Source organism: Callionymus lyra, chromosome 8 (assembly GCF_982586985.1).
Source record: "Callionymus lyra chromosome 8, fCalLyr1.hap1.1, whole genome shotgun sequence".
NCBI lineage: Eukaryota > Metazoa > Chordata > Actinopteri > Syngnathiformes > Callionymidae > Callionymus > Callionymus lyra.
In genome coordinates, this window is record NC_141825.1 from 5,103,807 (window position 1) to 5,125,611 (window position 21,805).

Here is a 21,805-nt window from a genome sequence, read left to right on the forward strand (position 1 = left end):
CTGTCTCCATGTATTCAGACCTGCAGACTGACAACATGGTAGCACTTTGTGTGAATAAGTATGTTTGAAAAACTTTTACTCATTCAATCAACCCCCCATATATTTATATAGAAACATTATGTAAAAAAGGTCAAATCATTTATATAGAAACAGCTACGTGAGGTCAACGTTTGTTTAGAGGCAATAACTTGAACAAATTAATGTATTTTTTAAAAGGTAAGACGAAGCAACCATGAGAAAATAGGATCTGATTTACATACATAGAGAAAACAACACGTTTGAGAATAATTCATCCTAAATTACGAGACGTACATACATTTTGATTGATTGATTGATTGATTGATTGATATATCTTTATTCTTCCAACAATAAGTTGTCAAAGAAGAACTCTAATTTAATTTAATTTAATTTAATTTAATTTAATTTGATTTGATTTGATTTTTTTTTATTTTATTTGATTAGTATTCTTTTTTCAAGTTAGGTTTAGCAAATTTAATTTAATTTAATTTTCAAGTATTTATTTTACAAGTGAAGTTTAGCCAATTTAATTTAATTTAATTTAATTTAATTATGTATCCACACAACAACAAAAAATCCCTATCTTATTCTAGAGATGCGGACAATAACATTTATAAAAATTAAACATACATGCAAATTATAAAAAAAAAAAAAAAAAAGGATATTGATAATAAAATAATAATAGGAAAATAAACACAATAATAAATTAAAAAAAAAAAAGGTAAACATGGTCCCAACAATAAACACATTCAAGGGCTATCAGCTTGAATTACTGTTAATACTTTTATTTTGCGTTCATTTAGTGAGGCATTTATTATTAAAATGGTAACAAATGATTTACATTTTATCACCAATTTACGCCCAATTTTATTTTTCTGATACAGTTAAACATGGTTGTAAAAATATTCGACTGAAAACGATAATAGATATTTTTTTGATTTCTGAAAACGATATATATATTATATATATATACTGTATATATCTGGAGTTCGTCTTTCATTGTAACTATTACAGCATCCTCGCCACCAGTGGCGCTACTAAGCTTTCATCAGACTTAAGAGTCGATAGAAGAAGACGCTGCTAGTTCACTGAAGAACTCTTCCTTGGTAAGTCTTCAAATCTCATCACTTAGAAGCATTTTTATCTGAATAAACATCTTCATATGTGCGAGTAAACTATTAATGTACTAGCAGCACGACTTAATGTATCGTTGCACGTATTTCCTCTTAGTTTCTTTTCTGGTGTAAAACATAAGAATGTCTCTTGTTTTCAACTAGAATATTCTTGTTTAACATCGACATCTTCACGGAGTTAACTTTGGACGTCACCGCGGTTTCATACTCGATTTATCGACATTTTAGTCTCTAGAGTTTTCTGCAGCTGCTCTAGAATCTTTTTAATAAAATAAATATAAAAAATTGGCGATGAAATTATATTTTAAATGAACAGTTGTCCGCACAAGACCGTTGAACTTGTCTCCACGTAGACACTTGAGAACGACCTTTGACCTCTTGTACACAAGGGTGTTTCCTCGCCACGTCCTGGTCCTGATCCCAAGACTGTTGTCATCGTCACGACTCGTTTCATTTCGATCCCATCATGACCAACAACCCTGGAGTCTGTACAACCTTATCGTAGAGTTTCAACACGTGTGTCCTGTTTGTGTTTCACTTTTCTTTGAGAGGTTTTATTGATATATTTGAACACTTTTGACAAGTTATCCTGTTGTTTAAATCGTGGCGTCAAACTGCACTTCCCTGGCTTTTGTGTATTTTACTGGTTCCTTTACATTATGGATATATTAACTCAATCACGTCGTGAAGCGAATAAAATGTACCAAACTTTCTGTAACATCTTAATTATCTTCATGTTTGTTATCTAATTTAATGTGATTATTTAAGGGTTGCATTAAAATCTTTTTTTTTAATGTATATAGTTTTGATTATTTATTTTATTCTAATATATTTTTAAAAAAAATCCATCAAATAACTAAGATATAAATAAAATGTTTTTTAAAATCCCCCAAAAAACAGTTAATACAGTTCTGTTAAATATCAACACAGTATTTTGAATACAAATATTTCTTTTTTTTTTATTATCCTTTTATATGATTTCTTTATCTTCCATTAACTCAACATGTGAAGTTCAGTTGAACGTTTTCTTTGTTTGCTACAGATCATGGCTACGAATCCACTTCCTCCTCAAACCGTCGCCCGAGTTTAGGCTGTGGCTGGTGTGTTCACCACAGACACTGTGTGTGACTGTGTGTATGTGTGTGAGTATGTGCCTGTCAGCCCGCCATGACCTCACATCCTTCAACGCTGCGGCTGACATCTTCAGTGCTTTTCCTCCTCCTGCTGCTCCTGGTCACTGCAGGATCCACCTCAGTGGGCAGAGGTCAAGTCTCTGGTGAGAACGATCAATTTATAATCTATAAATGATAAACGTACGGAAGTATTTCAGTGTCGTAGAAATATTTAAAGGTTGAATTAATTTCAATCAATTTCAATTAACTTTGAATCTTTTATTGCAATGTTTTTTTTAAGCATCAATATATATATCTTTTTTTTTTTTAATTCTGAATATTTTTGATTTTTTTAAAATGGCATTTGATATTTAAATTCCAATCATCCAAATTAATTTTAAAATTCAATATTATTTTTACCCGCAGTCGGTAGTAATTTTAAATTGAATATTAAATAATATATGTATATAATAACTAATTCAAAAGGATAAATATAAAAAAAGTATGAATTTACTATTTATATATTTTTTATATTATTTTTTAATTGTAATAAAAAACTGCCAGTAAGAGATTTTAAAACTTTTCTGTTTTTAAAATGTAATTTAAAAAAAAAAAAGGACCTACAAATGACTGAATGTTTATTCAATAAAACAAAATTAATAATTAGAAATAAATGATTACATTTTTTCAATACAAGAGTTTTAACATTTGAAATTGACTTCCCAGATATACAACCGAGTCAGAATCAACCTCATCCTGATGTTGACGGAGTGACGACTCCACGGTCCGAAATTGGGGATTTTACTCCACCCGGCAATTTATCAGACGGCGGGATTAAGGACGTGGTGGGACCGACCGCATCTGCCACGAACACAACCGCTCCTGACGCACAAACGACACTGCACACGACATACACAACTGATGCCACGACATTGAACATCACGGCAGCAGATAAATCCACCACACATGGGGTTGCTGGAACAAATGCCACCACACTTGTGACATCTGCAGCGAAAACGGCCGCTGCTGCTACCACCACAGATTCTACCACCACAGATTCTACCACCACATATACTACCACCGCAGATTCTCCAACCACATCTCCAACCACATCTCCAACCACAGATTCCACCACAGCTTCTGCCACCACATTTCCAACCACAAATCCCAGCCCGACATCTCCAAAAACGGATTCAACCATCCAAGCTCCAACCACAGATTCCACCACTACGCTTCCTACCACGTCATCCCCAACCTCAGCTTCTACCACCCCACGTCTGCCCGCCCCATCGACGTCAGCAGCCAAGACCACCACAGCCTCTGCACCGCCAATAACCTCCACAGATCCTAAGGGAGCCTCCAGTCCTCCAGCTGGGACAGTTCCGGGAACACCAAGGCACGAGCAGCCTGTCGCCACGGTAACAAGAGGGTCCGCGGTGGAAGTAGCGGGAGCGGCTCTGACTAGGAAGGTGGCCGACACGGCGTCCCTGCTGACGGTCCTGCTCTTCGGGCTGCTCTTCTTCCTGGTCACCGTGGTGGTGTTTGTCACGCAGGCCTACGAGAGCTACAAGAGGAAGGACTACACTCAGGTGGACTACCTGATCAATGGCATGTACTCCGACTCTGGAGTGTGAGGGGGGTGCGGGGGGCACTTGGACCTGGTTTATGACTCCACATGGACGACGTGTCGACGAATTGTAATCATTCCAGTGTCTTGAGTTTTGTTTACACCAGCAGAGCTTCTAAGATCACCGTGGATCAGATAAAGAAGAACATTAAGAAAATGAGTCGGAAACTAAATTACAGGAGAATAATTTGCTTTATAACAAAAATACATGGATATATTTTGAATCTAAACTGCAAGCTTATGTAAACACAACCAATAAATTAGAACTTAAACTAAATGGAAAAAAAATCCATATAGAAATAATTTTAAAATTTAAATTGAATTCTAAAAAGAAAAAATCATTTGGACCTTGAGCAGAGCATTAGCCACCTCTGGTTCAATTAGTAAATTGTACATTCAATTCAGTAAAAGAAATTCTAGAAGTCCATCAAAAATGTAATACTAAGCTACTTTTGAGAGGTTTTGTGGAAAGTTAGATGGTTGTTGTCATAGGGACAGTAAAAAGTATGAAGTACGTGCAGGGGCCACATTGACCTACTTTAGATTCTCGTTCACATCAAGACCGCAAAGTGTTTACAGTGTTGTTACGAGTGTCTGCTCAACAACTCGTGTAACACCAGCCTCAGAAGCCATTTCCAACAACGATTCATTTCAGTCAGTTCCCTTTTTTTTCCTTTAGTACTTGTCGCACAGAATCCACTAACCACCGATGCCATCTGCAGTTTAATGACAATGTTTGATGTCAACAGAGGAGGTGACGGTTCAACTCCAGTGATGCTACACAGCTTGATGGTGTCACAATGTTTCAACAATAACTCAAGATACATTTAAGCCTGCTGATCTACAGCAGAAACTATTCGTAGCAGAAATCATTTTATTATTCGTAAACAACGTCATAATTAATTTTTGCACATTATATTTCAAGAGTTTTTCTATTGATTGATCGACGCGTCACACTTCAGTGTCCATCTTACAGGCTCAACCTGAATGTATATTCGTTATTGATAAAAAAGTTGCCAAATGTCTACTGATGCACTTTTTAATTACATGTATTAGTCGTTGTATTCTTAAGCCAAGTGGAATTTAAAGCCATTCTTAATGACTAACAACAAAAGTCATAGGTTATTTGATGTATCTGATATTTTCTTATGTTCCTTTTCTGTTTTGTTTTTGTTATATTTCTGGAGATATTTTGTTTCAAAACTCATGGTTCTATTAAATACTTCAAGGTGATCTACTATTTGTGTTTTTTTTTTTCTTTCGAGCCATATTTTAAACACATCCAAAAATGATAGCGAGAATTGAGAGAGATGATCACAAGCATATATGCATATATGCTAATATTTCTTAAGTTTAGGTTTTCAGGAACAAAGGGAAGACAAATGTTAGCGTTCAATGCTTTTGTTGCTACATTTAGAGTCAAACAGTTGAGTTGCTGTGTTAAATACACAAAGAATAACCGTCGGACTATTGTGTTTAGTTTCAGTTGGAACAATAAAGTAAAATAATGTATTATCTTTAAGTTATTGTCCCTCAACATGTTCTGTTGCCATTTTTGAAGGTAATTATTGCTTCTATTAAAGAAAATGAAACGTTCAATCTAAGCTGTTGACAATAGAATCAGTCAGCTTGTGGCTTTATTTCAGAACAAACATTTTCTTTCACAAATGACTAATAATGATAAAAAGTAAATATTGCGATTAATCGCTAAAACGTCACACAACTGGCGTCCAATAGAAATCCAGCTGGTGGGGTTTAAATGTCGAGCGGGTTATACCAACTTGAAAATAGGGGAGTTGATTCGTTTCTCATAATCGGTTATCAAAGCAATGGTGGTAGATATTAATTTAACTTAAACCTAGAGATGAATAGAAGTATATGTTATGTAAATGGTACTATATTCGTGGAATTAAAATTTGTATAGACTCTTAGCATTAGAAGTGAAATCCGTAACCCCTTTATTTCAAATGCTTAATAGCTTCCGGTGTCAAAGTGGACGGAGCCTGCCTGTCACGTCTTTGTTGCCTCTGTTGAACATCTACTGTTGTAAATACGTGAACAAGATCGATGGAAAATATCGTTTTTGTTTAAAAAAATTCTAATTTTTTAATCAAACCAACAACAGGTACGTGTGTGTGTTCAGAGATATGAACCTTTTCCCTGCGCGTCCAAACGACACTAGTGAAGAAACCATTCATCCGTGCTAGCTTAGCCGCGTAGCTAGCGATGCTAGCTGTAGTTGTGGCACTGTTTATGCAACTAGTTATGACGTAAATAATGTTACGTCGCTCATATTGATGGACCAACATTGTTTTGCGGTGTTTGTTTTATATGCGACACGTTTAGCGATGAACAAGCGACACGTTAAGATGGTGGATTGGTTTATATTAGCTCCATTAGCTTAGCTGATGAACAAGTGGATGTTAAAGTATGGAGGGCTAACCATCGACACAATGTGTTTAAATAATAAATAAAACGAACTTTATTAAGACTATATTTTTCTTGTTCATCCATTACATACCATCATCGTGGAGTGTTTCTTCCTCGCACATGTATTCAGTTTCACACACACAGCCAGATCCTACCTTCTGCTATGTTCCCTAAACCTGGTTTATTTGCTAAAGCTAAGGCTGCCAAAAGATGGATGAAAAGCTGAACGGATCTCTTCCTGCTGGCTCCTCGGAATATCTTCATCAGTGGTGAGTCTTCCTCACCGCAATGTGGCTGTGGAGGGATCTGCTGAGTCAGCAGTAAATGGCGAAAGTGTAGTGAAATTGAATTTGTAGCATGTGTGTGTGTTTACATTCCTCAATGTTTCATTGTTGGTCTGCGTTATTTTCCTTTAAGTTTCTTCTTTCTCTATTCTTTGTTATGTGTGCTGCGTTATCAAACAAACAATACCATAAAACAACTGTTTTATGCAACTTAACACAAGTTAATGTATGTTGTCCTCTATTGTGTATCCAAAAGACATCCAAAGTCCATATTGAGGGACTTAAGTTATTCATGTTTAAAATCCTAACATGGCCCGACAAAACATTGACATATTTTTTACCAGTTTCCATGTTATGATTAACTACACAATTTTAATATAGTTTCACATATTAAATAAGCAGCAACTCTTACATCAGCCTCACGATGGAGTCATGTAACACACGATCACCACCAAGTTGTAAATGCTGAAGTAAGATAAAAGGCTTTGATTGAACATTTATTTGTTTGTTTTTTTCATCTTAGTTCATCATATTATTTCTGCTGGAAACCACTTTAAAGAGGTTTTGTTTTTAAATTTAATTCCTTTAAGTTGTTTATTTTATGTGCGCTTTAGATCTAAGAGCTTTAGGGCAAACAGTGTTTAAATGCACTTTTTGTATGTCTGTTTAGATAAAATCTAATGATGCCAATGAAAAAAATCCTAGATAGTTTTAACCTAATGCTGCCACAGGAGGTTCTGATCGATTTGCGGGTCATAACTCAAGCCTGTTGTTTGAAGAATACAGTAAACTCTTAAGCTGTGGTCTGTTATTATGCTTTTTAAATTGGTATTGTTCATATATTACAAGAACAAAACTCTGGCTGAGTACCAAGAAAAGTCTACAGCAATAAATATTCTTGAAAGTTGTGTCCCAAATATGGACATCACCGAAAAAGAGAGTTTACAAAGTATTGTCCGACTGTTCCACAAAAGTCAAATTAAATAATAAATACCTGCAGGAATTAGAAATAGAAAAGTAAAAAAAATAACAATATTTTTTTAATTGAAGTAAGAAGTCCTACATTTGATACTTAAGGTGGAAACTTCAACTGTAAAACAAAAGTTTTTCAAAGGACACAAAAAGACAAAAAACTTGCACTTGGTGGATTCTGAGCAGTTTAAAGTACTCTATTGCTTTGACAATGTCTCCTCAGGATTCAATCGACTCAGCAGTATCACGCTCTCCAGTCACAATACCCGGGCTTCTACCCAAATCCCCAGTCCCACTACCCGGACAGAGAGATGGAGCCTCCAGCCATGGCACACATGCCACATCCGGAACCCATGATCGAACAGCAGGAGCCCACGAAGCGTAAGAGACTAAATTTACTTTTCGAGCTTTCTTGTGTTGCAGATGTTCACGTAACTCTCTTGCAGCTCCACCCAAGAAAAGAGGCAGACCTGCTCAGCCCAAAGAGCCAAAAGAGCCTAAACCTCCAAAGGTACCCAAAGCTCCAAAGGCTCCAAAGGCTCCAAAGCTTCCAAAGGTTCCCAAGGCTCCCAAGCCGCCAAAGGACCCGAACGCACCCAAAGCCAAACCTGGTCCCAAACCTAAAAAAGGAGCAGAAGAGCAGGGGGGTGACGGCAAGCAGGAGAAGATAGACGAGAGCTTCAAGAAGGTGAAGAGGAAAGTGGACCGCTTCAAGGGCATGTCGGAGGAGGAAGTGATGAAGAGGACTCTCCCGGACCTGCTGGACTACAACCTAGACTACGTTATAGTGAGAATCACAGAAGTCCTGCTGGTGCTGGTCTCAATGTTCAGTGTGAACATGAGTTTGTATGTCTCTCAGATCGGAATCAATCCAGGCTTGATGGCTGCTTACATCGGACGTTGGTTTCCTGGTCCTGGGAATCATTTCTGTAAGTCTTCTTTTTCATATGGGGGGAGGTACTTAGAGAGTTGCGTGAAACTATTGACACATTAAAAAAAAAAAGTCATGATTCTGTATGTGTTTCAGTTTATTTAAAGGACAATGTGCAGTTACATTAAAAAGATGGCTGTATATGTTTCTTTTTTACAAATTATATTACATTTTTTTCATTGTCCATTTAAGGGTCTATACTGTGTACAAGATTAAATAATTAGATAAAAATACAATTACCATGCAAATATTCACAGCGTTTGTTCGCTTGTGTGTTGCAATTACACTTGCAGCCATTATGTCTTCTACAGCTTAAGTAACTAGGAATGACTGAGGACGAGAGGATACAGTGACTCCAGAAGCTTTTAAAGCTGATGTTTAGACATATTTTGGTTTGAAAACAAATTAAATCAGTTACGACTTTGTCAAGAGTCATGTGGTCTGTAAATACTACATATATTACTTAAATTATATACTTGTTACTACAGTATTACTATATATCGTATCGTTGACTCTGTATCGTGTTTTGTGTCTTATCACTGAATTCTTGTCGATACGCACCCCCAGTTACGAAAAGGGCATTTTTAGGAAGAGCCTCTCTTCACCTGCCGATGTTTTTTCAGGGAAGTGCCTTTTCCTGTCGGGCTTCACGGAGGAGCTGCTCAACCACATGAGCGACACGGTGCTTCCTGTCAAGTACAAAATGGGCTTCACCAACATGGTCGAACGAGCGACGCCGGGCAGCAAAGACCTCTCCACGTAAATGTCACTGTAGTGAGTACACTGATGAAACGTCACAACCACCCGCCTCATCATATTCTCCACAGCAAAGAGCTCCGGGAAGGAGGCAAAATTCTGGTGGAGAAGCTGAGGAAGTACAAACCTCTAATTGCAGTTTTTAATGGAAAATGTGAGTTTCTGTCGAAGGATCGTGACGAGCGAATGCACACACTGACTCTGTGCTCTCTCCCCTCAGGTATTTATGAAATGTTCTGCAGGGAGATGTTCGGCAAGAAACCAAAGACTCTGACGTTTGGTTTGCAGCCGCACAAGATCCCGGACTGCGAAGTGGTGAGTGACTACATGGCCTGCACTCGCACCCAGGGTCTGACTGCTGCTGAAACAATGTTTGATTTGAACAGTAAAAATATCTTATATCTTCAGTGCCACATAGAATCATTTAAATAGAAATGAAGAGCAAACTTCAGACTTGTGAAGGAGAGCCGAGGGAAGGAAGTATCAAGAGGAGGAATGATGTGTGATGAGAGAGAGAAGGAAGACAGGCAGAGTTTGATCAACATTTGGAGCTTGATGCAGGAAAGAGAGGCCCAGAAAGGTGAGCGGTTTAGACACAATTATAGATATAGGTTTGGGTGGTTTTTGTGGCCCCCACTTTCCGACATAATATTTCTGGTACCTACTCTGAGATACAATGACCATATCCAGGTTCACCTTCTGCAGTCTTGCTGTTCTTTTTTAGGTGTTTTTGGAACACGAAAACAAGATATTGTAGTAAACTGTCGTCACCTTCTTGTTGTTGTTCACACTTTCAGCAGTGATTTATCTGAACAGAAGATTAGCTTGAGCACAAGTGTAGAACTTAGTGGAGCGCACTCATGACTGCACTACTAATGCTGCCGACAAACGTTGATCTCCCATGATGCCTTTCTATAAACTGCACTGTTTAGTGAAGGCTGAGGAGCTGATTTGTCTCTACAATACTGGATTTAAATACCATGTTGCTACAACACATTTGATCGACAGCTGTGATTGGTTGGCTGGGCGGCAAAGCATTACGGGAGCTGTTCAGATCGCTGTTACTGGGGGGGATTGTTGAGAGGTGTGACACCTCAAATGCAATGTTGAGTGTACAAGTAGATGTTGTTACGTAAATATTGTGAAATTAAAAAAAAAAAAAACGCTCAACACTCGCTCAAAAGCAGCAGACCTGGGCATAGTGCGGACCGGGGGCCACATGTGGCCCATTGACTGTATTTATGCGGCCCTCGTAAGTTCTAAGTATGATCATGTATAAATGGTTCTAATGCATTAACAAATGTATTTTGTATTTATTATTCATTTACCTTTTGACATTACAGTCATTTACTTTTTGTGTGTAATTTTACTAGTATATATTAATCCCTCAAAACATTTTTTATAAGTTAGTTGAAGAAATGTTTTGAAAAAAACTCGTACATACAAGAATAAAATTGAGGCTTATTTAGCTTGATAAATGTCACGGCCTAATGACAAATGTCCTTTTTTGGGGGGGGGGGGGATTTTTTTCATCTTTCTTTTTGCTTGATGGCCCCTAACAACATTCACATAATTTAATGTGGCCCTTGAAGAATTATTATTGCCCACCCTTGCTCTAAAGGAACAAAAATTTCTTAACCATATATTGTGAATGTTACAATAAAAATGATTATGACTGATGCAAATATTTTTTGACCAGGAAAGTGTTTTAAGATTAATTTTCTTTTAACATTTTGCTGTCAAATGAAAATCTCTCGATGGCTTTCATTCGCTGTGGTTAAAACCATGTGGTTTGGCCCTGCAGGCTCTCTACCTGATGCCCTCGTCCAGCGCCCGCTGTGCCCAGTTCCCCCGCGCCCAGGACAAGGTCCACTACTACATCAAGCTGCGGGAGCTGAGAGACGAGCTGCAGGGCATCAGGAAGGGCAAGGAGGTGGAGGAGGTCAACTACCACTTTGACCTGAAACTGGCGAAAGGTGAGAGTTCAGCGACTCGCCGTGATGTCACTTCCTGCGTCACAACATAACTGAGAGGGTTTTTCTTTTTGCAGAGGACGCCAAGAGGATGGCCATCAAGGAGGAGACGTACGACCCCGGTTACGAAGACGCGTACGGTGGAGCGTACGCTGAGAAGGGACCTGAAGAGGGCGCTAGTCAGAGCAATGGTCACTGCACATTTTCTTCAGGTGAACAGACAGGTATGTGTCTTCGTTTTTTAACATCGTCTGTTAAAGTAAATCGGTGCCGTCAGGATATTGAATTGAATATAACATTTCAAGTGAAACTTTAAACTTTTTAATTTAAATGTTGTTATTTTGTAGTATTTTAAATTCCGTATAAAACGTTGTTATAACGGTGTCACCAGAGCTGAGCTACTTGATCATGTGCTTCTTGTCATGTGATCGTCTGCGCGTCGCATGATTGGCTGAAAGTCCAATCAGGAAGCTCGGTACTCTTTTGTTTTTGTCTGGTGGCAACATTATATATTGAATTTAAAATACTTCAAAATCAAAAATATTGAATTTAGAACATCTATCTTTATTATTGGAATAATAATATCAAACTGTATGTAAAATAATTTTAGAAAATATTCAAATGTATTTAAAGATTTAATTTAAAAAAAAGTTTAATCTTTCAATATAGAAATTATTGTAAGTAAGTAATTTTTATTTGTATAGCGCTTTTCCAGACCAGGGCCACAAAGCGCTTAAACAATCAAAACAATATTCAATAAAGTATCAAGTTTAAAGATCAAGATAAAACTGATAACACAACAGGAGTTCCATCACTATTATTATTATTATTATTTCTTCAACAAAACAATTCAAAGCTTAAAAAACCGAACAAAAATGTAATAAAATGATCAAAAGTTTCAACATTTGAAGTGTTGTCGCTGATCTACTTCCTCATAAGTCATATGTCTCTCTCTCTGCTCCTCAGCGACGTCGCAGGACGCAGGAACGTCGCAGGCGGCGGACTGTCAGCTGCCAGACGGTCAGTTGCCAGATGGTCAGCTGCCAGACGGTCAGTGGATGACTCAGTCGTTCGCGGATCAGATCCCGGACATCAGCGGCGCGCCCAAGGACGTATGAGGGCCGGGTAGAGGTTCGGTTAGTGGTTTAGATAGACTTATTTTTTTCTTTAGAATCTTGCGGAATGTACTTCTGCAGCGTTTTTATTTGTGGACTGAACAACCTCACGCCAGGTTTTTAAATCTGAAATCAGGGACGGAGACTCTGGACGTGAACATTTCCGTTGCCTTCGTACTGTACACTGACGCAGGAACCTCATGTTTACTGATGCATCACTAGTTTGTCTTCTGGTGACTATGAAGCTGCAACATTTTTATCCTTCATTTCTCCGAGCGGCGACCTCCGTGCAACCAGGATGGAGACAAACACGTTGGCGTCGACGTCGTCTGTGGAGCCGTTTGACCGAGATTTAATGTTGATCACTGAGACTTCGACTCCTGCTCTGAACTGAGTTTGAACTGATGGCGATTCACCTCTAAACTGCTGCTGTGAAGAAAGTCTGTTGTCGTTGTCTAGAGATGAATGATAAACAAGAAGTATGTCGGTGCCATCAGAATATTCAAGAGTTGAATCAACATTGAGTTATACCTTAATTTAAACTTTGAACTTATTAGGTGATTTATTTTTCCAAGCATTAAATTATTGTTTTGAATAATTTAATTCAATAATTTCCAAAAGGAAAAGTTGATTTTTGTTTAAATAATTGATAAAAAATAAATTTAAATGGATTAATTATTTTTACAAAATGGTTGGATATTCTAATCCCAATTATTAAAAAAAACAACATATTTTTCTAAATTCAATATTTTTTAAAAGTCATAAACTTCAAATTCAATATAAAATGTTGGTAAAAGATTACCGAGGTACTTGATCCAACTTTCAGCTTCAGCAATAAAACATATTTAAAGAAAAAATACTTTCACTTAATCCTGCGACGTGCAATCTTCCATCTGTGAAATAAAACGAGTTTTGAATATTTTAATGAATTTTAAAAATTCAAAATAATCTACCTTTCAATAATTATTGAATTTAAATTGAATATTTATTAATCCAAAAAAAACCTTTCAATATAGTAATAATGAAAACTATAAAATTATTAAATGCTTAAACATCTTAATAAAAAAATTCAAAGTTTCAACGTTTGAAACGTTAACTTAAATATTCTGATGTCACAGACAGTTGAACGACACGTTTATTTGACAGAAATAAATCGTTACACTTCAGATATAGCAACATAAAAGCAACGCCTTTTCAAAGCAGATCATGAAACCAGTGAATCTCCATCAGAGCCGGAAGCTCTGTTCAAAACAGGAAGTCCTACGTCAACCATTTTAATCAACGCGACGGTGTCTCAGTCGCTACACAAGGTTTTCTATTCCCACAAACGCATTAACCTCACTGCTTCTTTAAAGGGGTCACATTAAGGCACGTTGTGGCCATTTTGACGAAGACTTGGATATGTTCGGATGATATATGTTCGGATGATGTCCTTCGTCTTCAAGCACAAGCGGAAGATACGCAGAGTAATACTGCCCCCACTGGTCAAACTACTGTGTTACAACAGAGAAGCTCAACATGACTTTCTTCATCTCGTCTCTGTGAACACTTTTTGTTTTTGTTTTCTTATTATGCTGTTTTAGGAATTTTAGATTTCTTTTTTTTATGTTGATGAAAATCACAATGAACTTTGTGTGAATAAACAATTGTGACGATGCTTTTTTAAAATCCTTGCCAAACTTTTCTCATTTTGTTAATCTTTTATCATTCAAAACTAGGTGTGTGTGTGTATTGTCGAGTGTGTTGACATATCGTGATACTCTGCTAACAAATATATATTTGCAGTATTGTGGAGTACTTGACTCTGGTGTTGCAGTATTTACAGACCACATGACTCTTGGTGAAGTCGTAGCTGCTTTGAAACCAATATATGTCCAAACATCAGCTTTAAAACCTGCTTAAGTCTTTGTATCCTCTCATCCTCAGTTATTGGGACCTCCCGCTATTTCATTTGTCCTGTAGCTGCGGAAGATGAACATGAACAAACACTGAGTATTTGTTTTTGATCATATACGGTTGTGAACGAACTTCTCCTTTATTTTTTATTTATTTTAGTTTTATATCAATATATGTTTTTCGTCTCATTCCAAGAAGAGGTTTTAAACTAAATAAGAACAAATATCAAACAAGTTTCTGCCTTTAAAAAGTCTCTAATCCTAAAACCCCCACCCCCCCGGTATATGTATATCACGGTCGTTCAACTAGTTTTAAGTTGTCTTCATAAAGTTATTTTAGTTCAAAAAATATTAACGTACTCAAAACTACCCAGAGCTGCTTTAAAACTTAATTACATGGACTTTTTAATTTCAAACATTTTTCATGTTCTGTTTTTTTTTTTAGCTCCAGAAATTTCTGGGTACTTTAGCTAGTTTTTAATTAAAACATTGAATAGTTTTATTGTCTACACACTTTATTGAAATATAAACATATCTATGATTAAGAATAATACATGATTGAAAGCAAAACAAACATTTTTAAAACAATACAGTGCAGTAGAATATCTACGTACATTATAGTGAAAACATATCTTCTTCTAAAACGATGCATAAGCTCTAACTTTTTTTCCATCTTCACGACCAAATCAGTAACTTCTCTGAGGAACCATTTTTAAAATCCTCTGATTGGACCAGATGTCACAGTCGGAAGCTTGTGAAACGGTCCTGGGTGGTTCTGGAATGGACCGGTTCTGTTCAGCGGGTGGTTCGATGCCTGTGTCCACGGATCAGCGTTGCAATGGTGAGTAACTTCGGGTCCAGGGTTCTTTTGACGACTGAGGTGAGAGGTTGAAGGTCGTCGTGGGACGTCGTGAGAGATTCTGACCGGAGCCCTGCAGGACTGCAGGAGAGAAACTTGTTCTTAGTTCTTTGTACGATCGGACCTGATTCTGAAGTCTCGTCCCACCTTGTAAATGACTGGTTTCTCCTGCGAGTAGCGAAGTAGACGAGGTCCAGGACGAGGTCCAGGATGAGTTTGATGGGACTCAGCAGCAGCAGAAGCACTTTGATGAAGCTCAGGCCCGACCAGCGACCACTGCTGCTGGCATGGCTCCCTCTGCAGGCTTCGCATAGAACTGCAACCAACATTTAAAATCAACTACTCAATTGAAGTTTCGAGGTTTCTCACCTTTTCTCAGTTCAAGTGGCAGGTTCGTGATGGATCTTCTCTCCTGATGAAGGTAATTCGATGTTTTCTCTGTGTCTGATCTCGACTCGTTGTCTGAACCATGAAGGCCTGGACAGTCAGGATTCACGTCATCAATGATCACTTATTTCTCCTACAATTAACCTATTTGGACTGTGGGAGGAAATCAGAGTGTGTTGAGGAAAGTTAATTAATAAAACAAAAGGGGCTTCAATTCAATTAAAAAAGTTTGTTTCAACCAATACGTCGATCAAAAAAAGTTGCTTTAACCAAAAATAAAATGTAATTGAAAAGTTGATCCAACCCAAATAAATAAAAAGTGGCTTCAACCAAAAAAAGAAAAAAAAATCGAAAAAAAAATATCAATGAAAGAAAAGTGGCAAAAACTAAAATGAGTGAATTAAAAAACAGTTGCTTTAACATAAAAAGTTAGTTAATTAAAAACATTGCTCAAAACAAATATTTCAATAAAAAAATTATATATTTCACACTGTTTTCTTTAATTGAGTGACATTGTTTTTATATTTTGAGTTGGACATGAGGGTCCAAAGTGAAATACTTTTTTATTTAAGTCATTTGTATTAATTGAAGAAATATATATATATATATATTGAATAATAAAGAAACAAATCCACGTCAATAAACCACATTCTTGCCATTTGTCTGCAACACAATCTACAACAATAAAGTTTAGGTGTTTAAATATATTATATTTATAGGTTAACTGATGAAAAACACTGTTTGAAACATTGTTTGGCTCAATATGTGAATTGTTTTAAATCAATCATCGAGGACAGAATTCACTTTCAAATGATTTAAACAGGTAACTTTTTTAAAAGTGCGTAAATAGTATTTCTTTCAAACCAATGGGCTTTAATCCCTCACCTCTGTCTGTCAGGAATCTTAGTGCGTCCAGGTAACCGTTGTTGCAGATTTCCGACAGTTTCTGTTCATCAGCAAAGTGAAGTATATCAGTGACATCACTATTTTTAATGTCGAATTTATTTTAACGTTTAACGTCCTTTTGAAAATATAAAAATACTGTAAATTAAATTATTAAAAAAAACAAAACAACGAATTTAACTTTTCAATATAGAAACTATTGAATTCAATATTTAAATATTTCAAAAGAAATATCATTAAGAAAAGTAAAGTTTAAATTAAACTGACGCTGATCTTCTTCCAAAAGAAAACCAACAACCCGTCATACGCTGACCTCCAGCTCGGGCGGCAGGAAGGAGGTGCAGATGCGGTGCACGTTTCCCGTGTTGACTTGGATGCTGACGTTTCCGTAGTTGACCTCGAAGAAGTTGAAGGTTCCCTCGCGAGGACAGATGTCGCTCTCGCCCGAGAAGGGAGCCAGAGTCACGGTGTTCCTGTGCGCGAGCAGCGGCATGTTGTCGCTCAGGGCGCCGTCCACGTAGAGCTGAGAAGATCGTGGTTCTTAGTGTGAAAACCCAACTGAATTATTCACATGTTGTAACTGTTGAAGTCTTCAAAATGCAGTAGTTCATTCATCATGACGTTGCTCCGTTTTGAAGTTATTACTTAATAAAGTTCTCTCCCGTCTGAAAACTCGCCAAAGACTACTGTTTAAATTAAACATTCTGACGTCACTCTGGTGCAGGTGTCCTCCCCTAGGAGCCCTAAATCAGTTAAGAACCTACATGTTAATAAACAAAATAAATATTTTTTAAAATGGTGAGAGTTACTTCTGCCTTTAGTTGTTTTTGTGTTGTAATGTGTACATGAAGCAGCAAACCTTATTTTTATTATTCGTTTTTAATGTTCAAAACGGGAGTTTTAGGGGTGAGTTTGAAATTTACGTGAGTCCTTGAATGCAACTTGTGTTTTGTGACAAATTAGAGCAGAGTGGGCATGGTTGCTTGAAGAGAGACTTAGGCTGTGTCTCAAATCGCATACTAGCGTACTCAAAGTTAGTATTTTTAGTGCGTCTCAATTCTTGGTACACCAATTTAGTGTGCCATGGACACTAAATTGTCACTAAAACGCCCACAAAACTGAGTATGGTTTGATGGGCACTAAGCACCCTAAACGGCTCCATCTTAGTGACGTTGTAAACAGAAGTTACGTCATATATAAATGCATATATACAGTATTTATATACTTACAGGTGCATTTTCAGCAGCAGTAGAAGGATGACACGTCTTCGCTGTTGATACCAGCTTAAATATCTCGCGAATATTTAGATTCTCATATTTTTTCTTTATTTCTTTTTCCAAACTTGCAAAACGTGCTGCCAGCAGGTGGCGATAGCGTTCAAACAGCTGGTTGAAATCATAGTTAAATAGAAGTAGAAGAAGAAGCTGTCACGTCATTTCCTGTTAGTGCGTAGCAGCAGTGTTTGATTTGAGACATACTATCTGTGGAGAATTTGTTACTAGTTAGTACGTATACTATCCTGATGCATACTAACTTCTAGTATACTAAGAGAAGTATGCGATTTGAGACACAGCATTCTTCTCAGCCAAAACGGCGCATTTTAAGTGGGCGGGGCTTAAGCGTATTTTCTAATGTAAATATCTTTATTAAATGAGAGTTTGTGCAAAAATAAACTTACTGATGAGTATAATAGAGGTGCTAGAACAATTTGGTGCCCTTTAACAACTAAACATCACTTTTAACGTCGAACTATGGCTTCGAACCATCGACTGTTCGATATATATGTCTGAAATTAAGACGTTTAATGTGTACGCTGGAGAGTAAGTCTGGATTAGATCACTGATGGAAGGTCTGACCATAAATAGCCTGTCACATGATGTCACTGGACACCTTCAGTAAGGCTGTCTCCGTAGAGTGTAATAAACATACATTTATGATAAGAAGTCTCATTTTAAAAGGAATACAAATACACAAAAATTCTGAAAATAGAGATATTTTCATGCTTCAAATTTTAACTTAATTCTTTTCTGTATTTTCGTTTATTTATTTTTTAAATATCAGCCTAAATATGGAAGTATATCAGTGGCTGAATTTACCTTTACAATGTGGAAACTGTTTGTTTTTTTTAATTGAATTTCCTTTTTTAAGAATTGAAATATTTAATAATTTTTATATTGAATTCAATTTAAAAGTATATATATATATATACAGTATATATATATATATATATATATATATATATATATATATATATATATATATATATATATATATATATATATATACAGTATATATATATATATATATATATATATATATATATATATATATATATATATATATATATATATATAATACAACAATACAGGTGTTATTAAATATAAATAATAACAAAATCAAACTATGTCTGTGTAATAATAATAATATATTTCTTTATTCAAATATATATATAAAAAATAATTCAATATTATGAAAATTTAAAAAATAATAATTAAATATTGCTGTATTTAAAGGTTAGATTTATTTCTATAGAATCATTGAATTCAATAATATCTATATTAAAATGTTCATATAATAGTGTAAAAAATGTTGAGGTGGAAAAAATGTTGATTTAAAAAATATATATTTTTAATTACAAAAAGAACAAATTTAAGTTTTCAATAAAGAAAATGTTATTATTTATTATTATATTGCAAGCGTGTCTCACCACTAGGGGTGTAAGAAAAAACTGATAAACTTCAATATCACAATATTTTTTTCATGTGATCGTTGTTTTTTTAATTAATTAACAATATTGGTTTGGTTGGTTGGATGGTTGGTATCTTGGTTTTCAAATAATATTAAATAGTAGTTTAATGGTTTATATTTTAATTAAGTGTGTATAAAATGAAATATGCATATATTTTTTAAATTTACAATTTACATATTTATTCATTTTTGTACGTGTTTTAAGGAACAATTAAATATTGGCGATGACTGAGGACGAGAGGATACAGTGGACTGAGGACGAGAGGATACAGTGACTCCAGCAGCTTTTAAAGCTGATTTTTGGACATATTTTGGTTTGAAACAAGTGAAATCAGTTACGACTTCGTCAAGAGTCATGTGGTCTGTAAATACTACAACACCAGAGTCAAGTACTCGACAATACTACACATACATCAGTATGTGTGAATGGTTGTCAAAGCGCTTTGTGACTGTTGGTCTAGAAAGGCGCTATATAAATAGAGATTATTATTATTATTATTATATATACTTGTTACTACAGTATCACGATAGATTGTAAAAAGGTACTGACTCACCACTCCGCGGTACGACGGAGGAATGAAGCCGCAGTAAACCGGGAAGAAGCAGCTGCACATGAGAACCTGATGACAGACTCGGATGAGACCTTGAGACCTGAGAACTTCCTGTACGTGAGTCTCAGTACCTGGATGAGATCGTCTCTGCTGGCGAACTCCGACACCAGGACGTTCTTCCAGTCCCTCATCCGGGTGAGCGAGACGCAGAGTCGACCCGAGGCCCGGAGGTGAGCGTCTGCCGGGAGCCTCTCCAGCAGGGAGCACCGGAGGCCGCGCAGCAGGCTGAAGGTGGGGTGGAAGACCCCGAGACTGTGACTCCGGGCCTGGGACGCCACCGCCATGATGTCAGCGCAGAGCTGGTCTGACCACATGTTTTTGTCTGTAAGTACTTTCTGTTTCATCATCAACAGCAACTGTCCCAGCTACCCTGGGTGAGATGCGTCAGCACCCTGGACATAACCTGGTTTGTTTTTGGACTGTGGAAGGAAACCAGAGGTTTTACTACGTTCTGGATTCGATCCTGCTGTAGACAAACAGCAGCTGTGTTGTAACACGACCTCATCGTGACCTTTGACTTTAGCATGACCTCTGGACTCTGATCTTGAACTTGTTTTGTTTACATTGTTGATTTCATGATTTTCTTTACATTTGCTCAATGTTATCACAGCATAAAACCAACGTTTAAATATACTCAGGTATCTAAAAGTACAAAAAAAGTTGTGTGTATTATGTTTATAAGGCGATCAAAGTCATATAACATAATCTTATAATACATGTAATACACTGTATATATTATAACTTTATGAACATAATATATAGGACATTTATCACATGTATACGACTTGAATCACAAATAAATGTGATATTTATACTACTTAAATTTTGTAATAAACATACATACAAAAAAAAAGTGTATGGCTTTGATCTTGTAATTAAGGTATTATATCCGTCTGTGACCTCATAAAAAAACATATACCACTTAATAATAATAAACATAATAAACATAATATATATACTACTTTCATGTCGTAATAAATATATATACAACTTAAATAAACATAATATTATGGCTCTGCTCTCCTAATAAATTTGAATATTAAATATATTTAATGTTGTAATAAACGTTATATAAACAACTTCAATCTTAACGTAAATGTAATAAATATGACTTTAATCTTAACGTAAATGTAATATACATGACTTTAAAATTAAAGTAAATGTAAAATATACGACTTTAATCTTAAAGTAAATGTAATATATACGACTTTAACCTTAAAGTAAATGTAATATATACGACCTTAATCTTAAAGTAAATCTAATATAAACAACTTTAATCTTGAAGTAAATAAAGTATATATGACTTTAACCTCGTACTGTTGAAAAATAGACCCTTTTACTCGAATAATATTAAACATAATTACATAACTCTCTTCTCTTCTTATCTAACTGGTACCATAAATATAATGTGGTCCGTGCAGCCGGGGCGACTCACCAAGAGGAATCCCGACTACGAGGGCTGCAGCCACCAGACACCCCGACGAGGCCCCGCAGACCCTCGCGGCTCCGTGGACGAGCTGAGGGACTTTCTCCAGCAGGCAGCTCAGAGCCCCGACATGGTAGACGCTCCTGAAGCCACATCCTGCCAGAGAGAGGTTCCACTCCTGGTCCGGTCCCTCCATGACGGCAACATCACACACACTACACACTGATCTCACAAGTGTTGTTCCAGCGACCTGTGCGTTCAACATACTGCAGGGAGGCCCTCGTGGTCATGTGACCCACAATAATATTTACTGCTGGAGTGAACTGTGTAAGCGAGAGGAGGTTCTTCAGTTACACAACTTCCACTACTTACAGCAACACTGCTGCACGTGGGAGACTCACACTGTACTCACTGGCAACACAACAGAGAAATACTCAACTCACACTGACGCACAACAAGATGACAAAACTTGTTCAACACACAGACACACAACAAGATGACAAAACTTGTTCAACACACAGACACACAACAAGATGACAACACTTGTTCAACACACAGACACACAACACAATGAAAACACTTGTTCAACACACAACAGGATGACAACACTTGTTTAACACACAGA

At 36.5% G+C, this 21,805-nt stretch overlaps 3 protein-coding genes across 5 annotated transcripts; 2 read left to right on the forward strand and 1 right to left on the reverse strand.

Moving 5' to 3' along the window:
• Positions 1–1,083: 1,083 nt before the first annotated feature.
• On the forward strand, positions 1,084–5,123 carry c8h11orf24 (chromosome 8 C11orf24 homolog). The gene is made up of 3 exons (XM_087798143.1): positions 1,084–1,124; positions 2,194–2,427; positions 2,990–5,123. The coding sequence occupies exons 2-3, from the start codon at positions 2,319–2,321 to the stop codon at positions 3,895–3,897; spliced, it is 1,017 nt and encodes a 338-aa protein (XP_087654269.1). The 5' UTR covers positions 1,084–1,124; positions 2,194–2,318; the 3' UTR covers positions 3,898–5,123.
• A 758-nt stretch (positions 5,124–5,881) lies between these two features.
• tdg.1 (thymine DNA glycosylase, tandem duplicate 1) lies at positions 5,882–14,188 on the forward strand. 3 transcript variants are annotated; one of them, XM_087797848.1, is made up of 12 exons: positions 5,882–6,015; positions 6,515–6,589; positions 7,800–7,957; positions 8,023–8,087; positions 8,124–8,363; positions 8,436–8,505; positions 9,131–9,266; positions 9,335–9,417; positions 9,484–9,578; positions 11,068–11,239; positions 11,314–11,460; positions 12,203–14,187. In XM_087797848.1, the coding sequence occupies exons 2-12, from the start codon at positions 6,531–6,533 to the stop codon at positions 12,352–12,354; spliced, it is 1,377 nt and encodes a 458-aa protein (XP_087653974.1). In that variant the 5' UTR covers positions 5,882–6,015; positions 6,515–6,530; the 3' UTR covers positions 12,355–14,187. The 3 variants fall into 3 exon arrangements, with proteins under 3 accessions (XP_087653974.1, XP_087653973.1, XP_087653975.1); XM_087797847.1 differs by having other exon boundaries at positions 8,023–8,363; positions 12,203–14,186; XM_087797849.1 differs by lacking the exon at positions 6,515–6,589 and having other exon boundaries at positions 5,906–6,015; positions 8,023–8,363; positions 12,203–14,188.
• A 784-nt stretch (positions 14,189–14,972) lies between these two features.
• On the reverse strand, positions 14,973–21,376 carry LOC148073442 (patatin-like phospholipase domain-containing protein 2). Its single transcript, XM_087797253.1, has 8 exons — positions 21,190–21,376; positions 19,826–20,058; positions 19,698–19,763; positions 16,709–16,918; positions 16,378–16,438; positions 15,475–15,582; positions 15,253–15,421; positions 14,973–15,186 (listed from the first exon to the last, which is right to left on the reverse strand). The coding sequence occupies exons 1-8, from the start codon at positions 21,374–21,376 to the stop codon at positions 15,042–15,044; spliced, it is 1,179 nt and encodes a 392-aa protein (XP_087653379.1). The 3' UTR covers positions 14,973–15,041.
• Between the last annotated feature and the right edge of the window lie 429 nt (positions 21,377–21,805).

Excerpts from the sequence above, each read along its gene's own strand:
- c8h11orf24 (XM_087798143.1), top strand. The coding sequence starts at position 2,319 with ATGACCTCACATCCTTCAACGCTGCGGCTGACATCTTCAGTGCTTTTC. Across the intron at positions 2,428-2,989 it reads GGGCAGAGGTCAAGTCTCTG|ATATACAACCGAGTCAGAAT; the intron begins GTGAGAACGATC and ends TTGACTTCCCAG.
- tdg.1 (XM_087797847.1), top strand. The coding sequence starts at position 6,531 with ATGGATGAAAAGCTGAACGGATCTCTTCCTGCTGGCTCCTCGGAATAT. Across the intron at positions 7,958-8,022 it reads ACAGCAGGAGCCCACGAAGC|CTCCACCCAAGAAAAGAGGC; the intron begins GTAAGAGACTAA and ends ACTCTCTTGCAG. Across the intron at positions 9,267-9,334 it reads GGCAGCAAAGACCTCTCCAC|CAAAGAGCTCCGGGAAGGAG; the intron begins GTAAATGTCACT and ends TATTCTCCACAG.
- LOC148073442 (XM_087797253.1), bottom strand. The coding sequence starts at position 21,376 with ATGGAGGGACCGGACCAGGAGTGGAACCTCTCTCTGGCAGGATGTGGC. Across the intron at positions 19,764-19,825 it reads GCAGAGACGATCTCATCCAG|GTTCTCATGTGCAGCTGCTT; the intron begins GTACTGAGACTC and ends GTCTGTCATCAG. Across the intron at positions 16,919-19,697 it reads CTCCGTCGTACCGCGGAGTG|CTCTACGTGGACGGCGCCCT; the intron begins GTGAGTCAGTAC and ends CGATCTTCTCAG.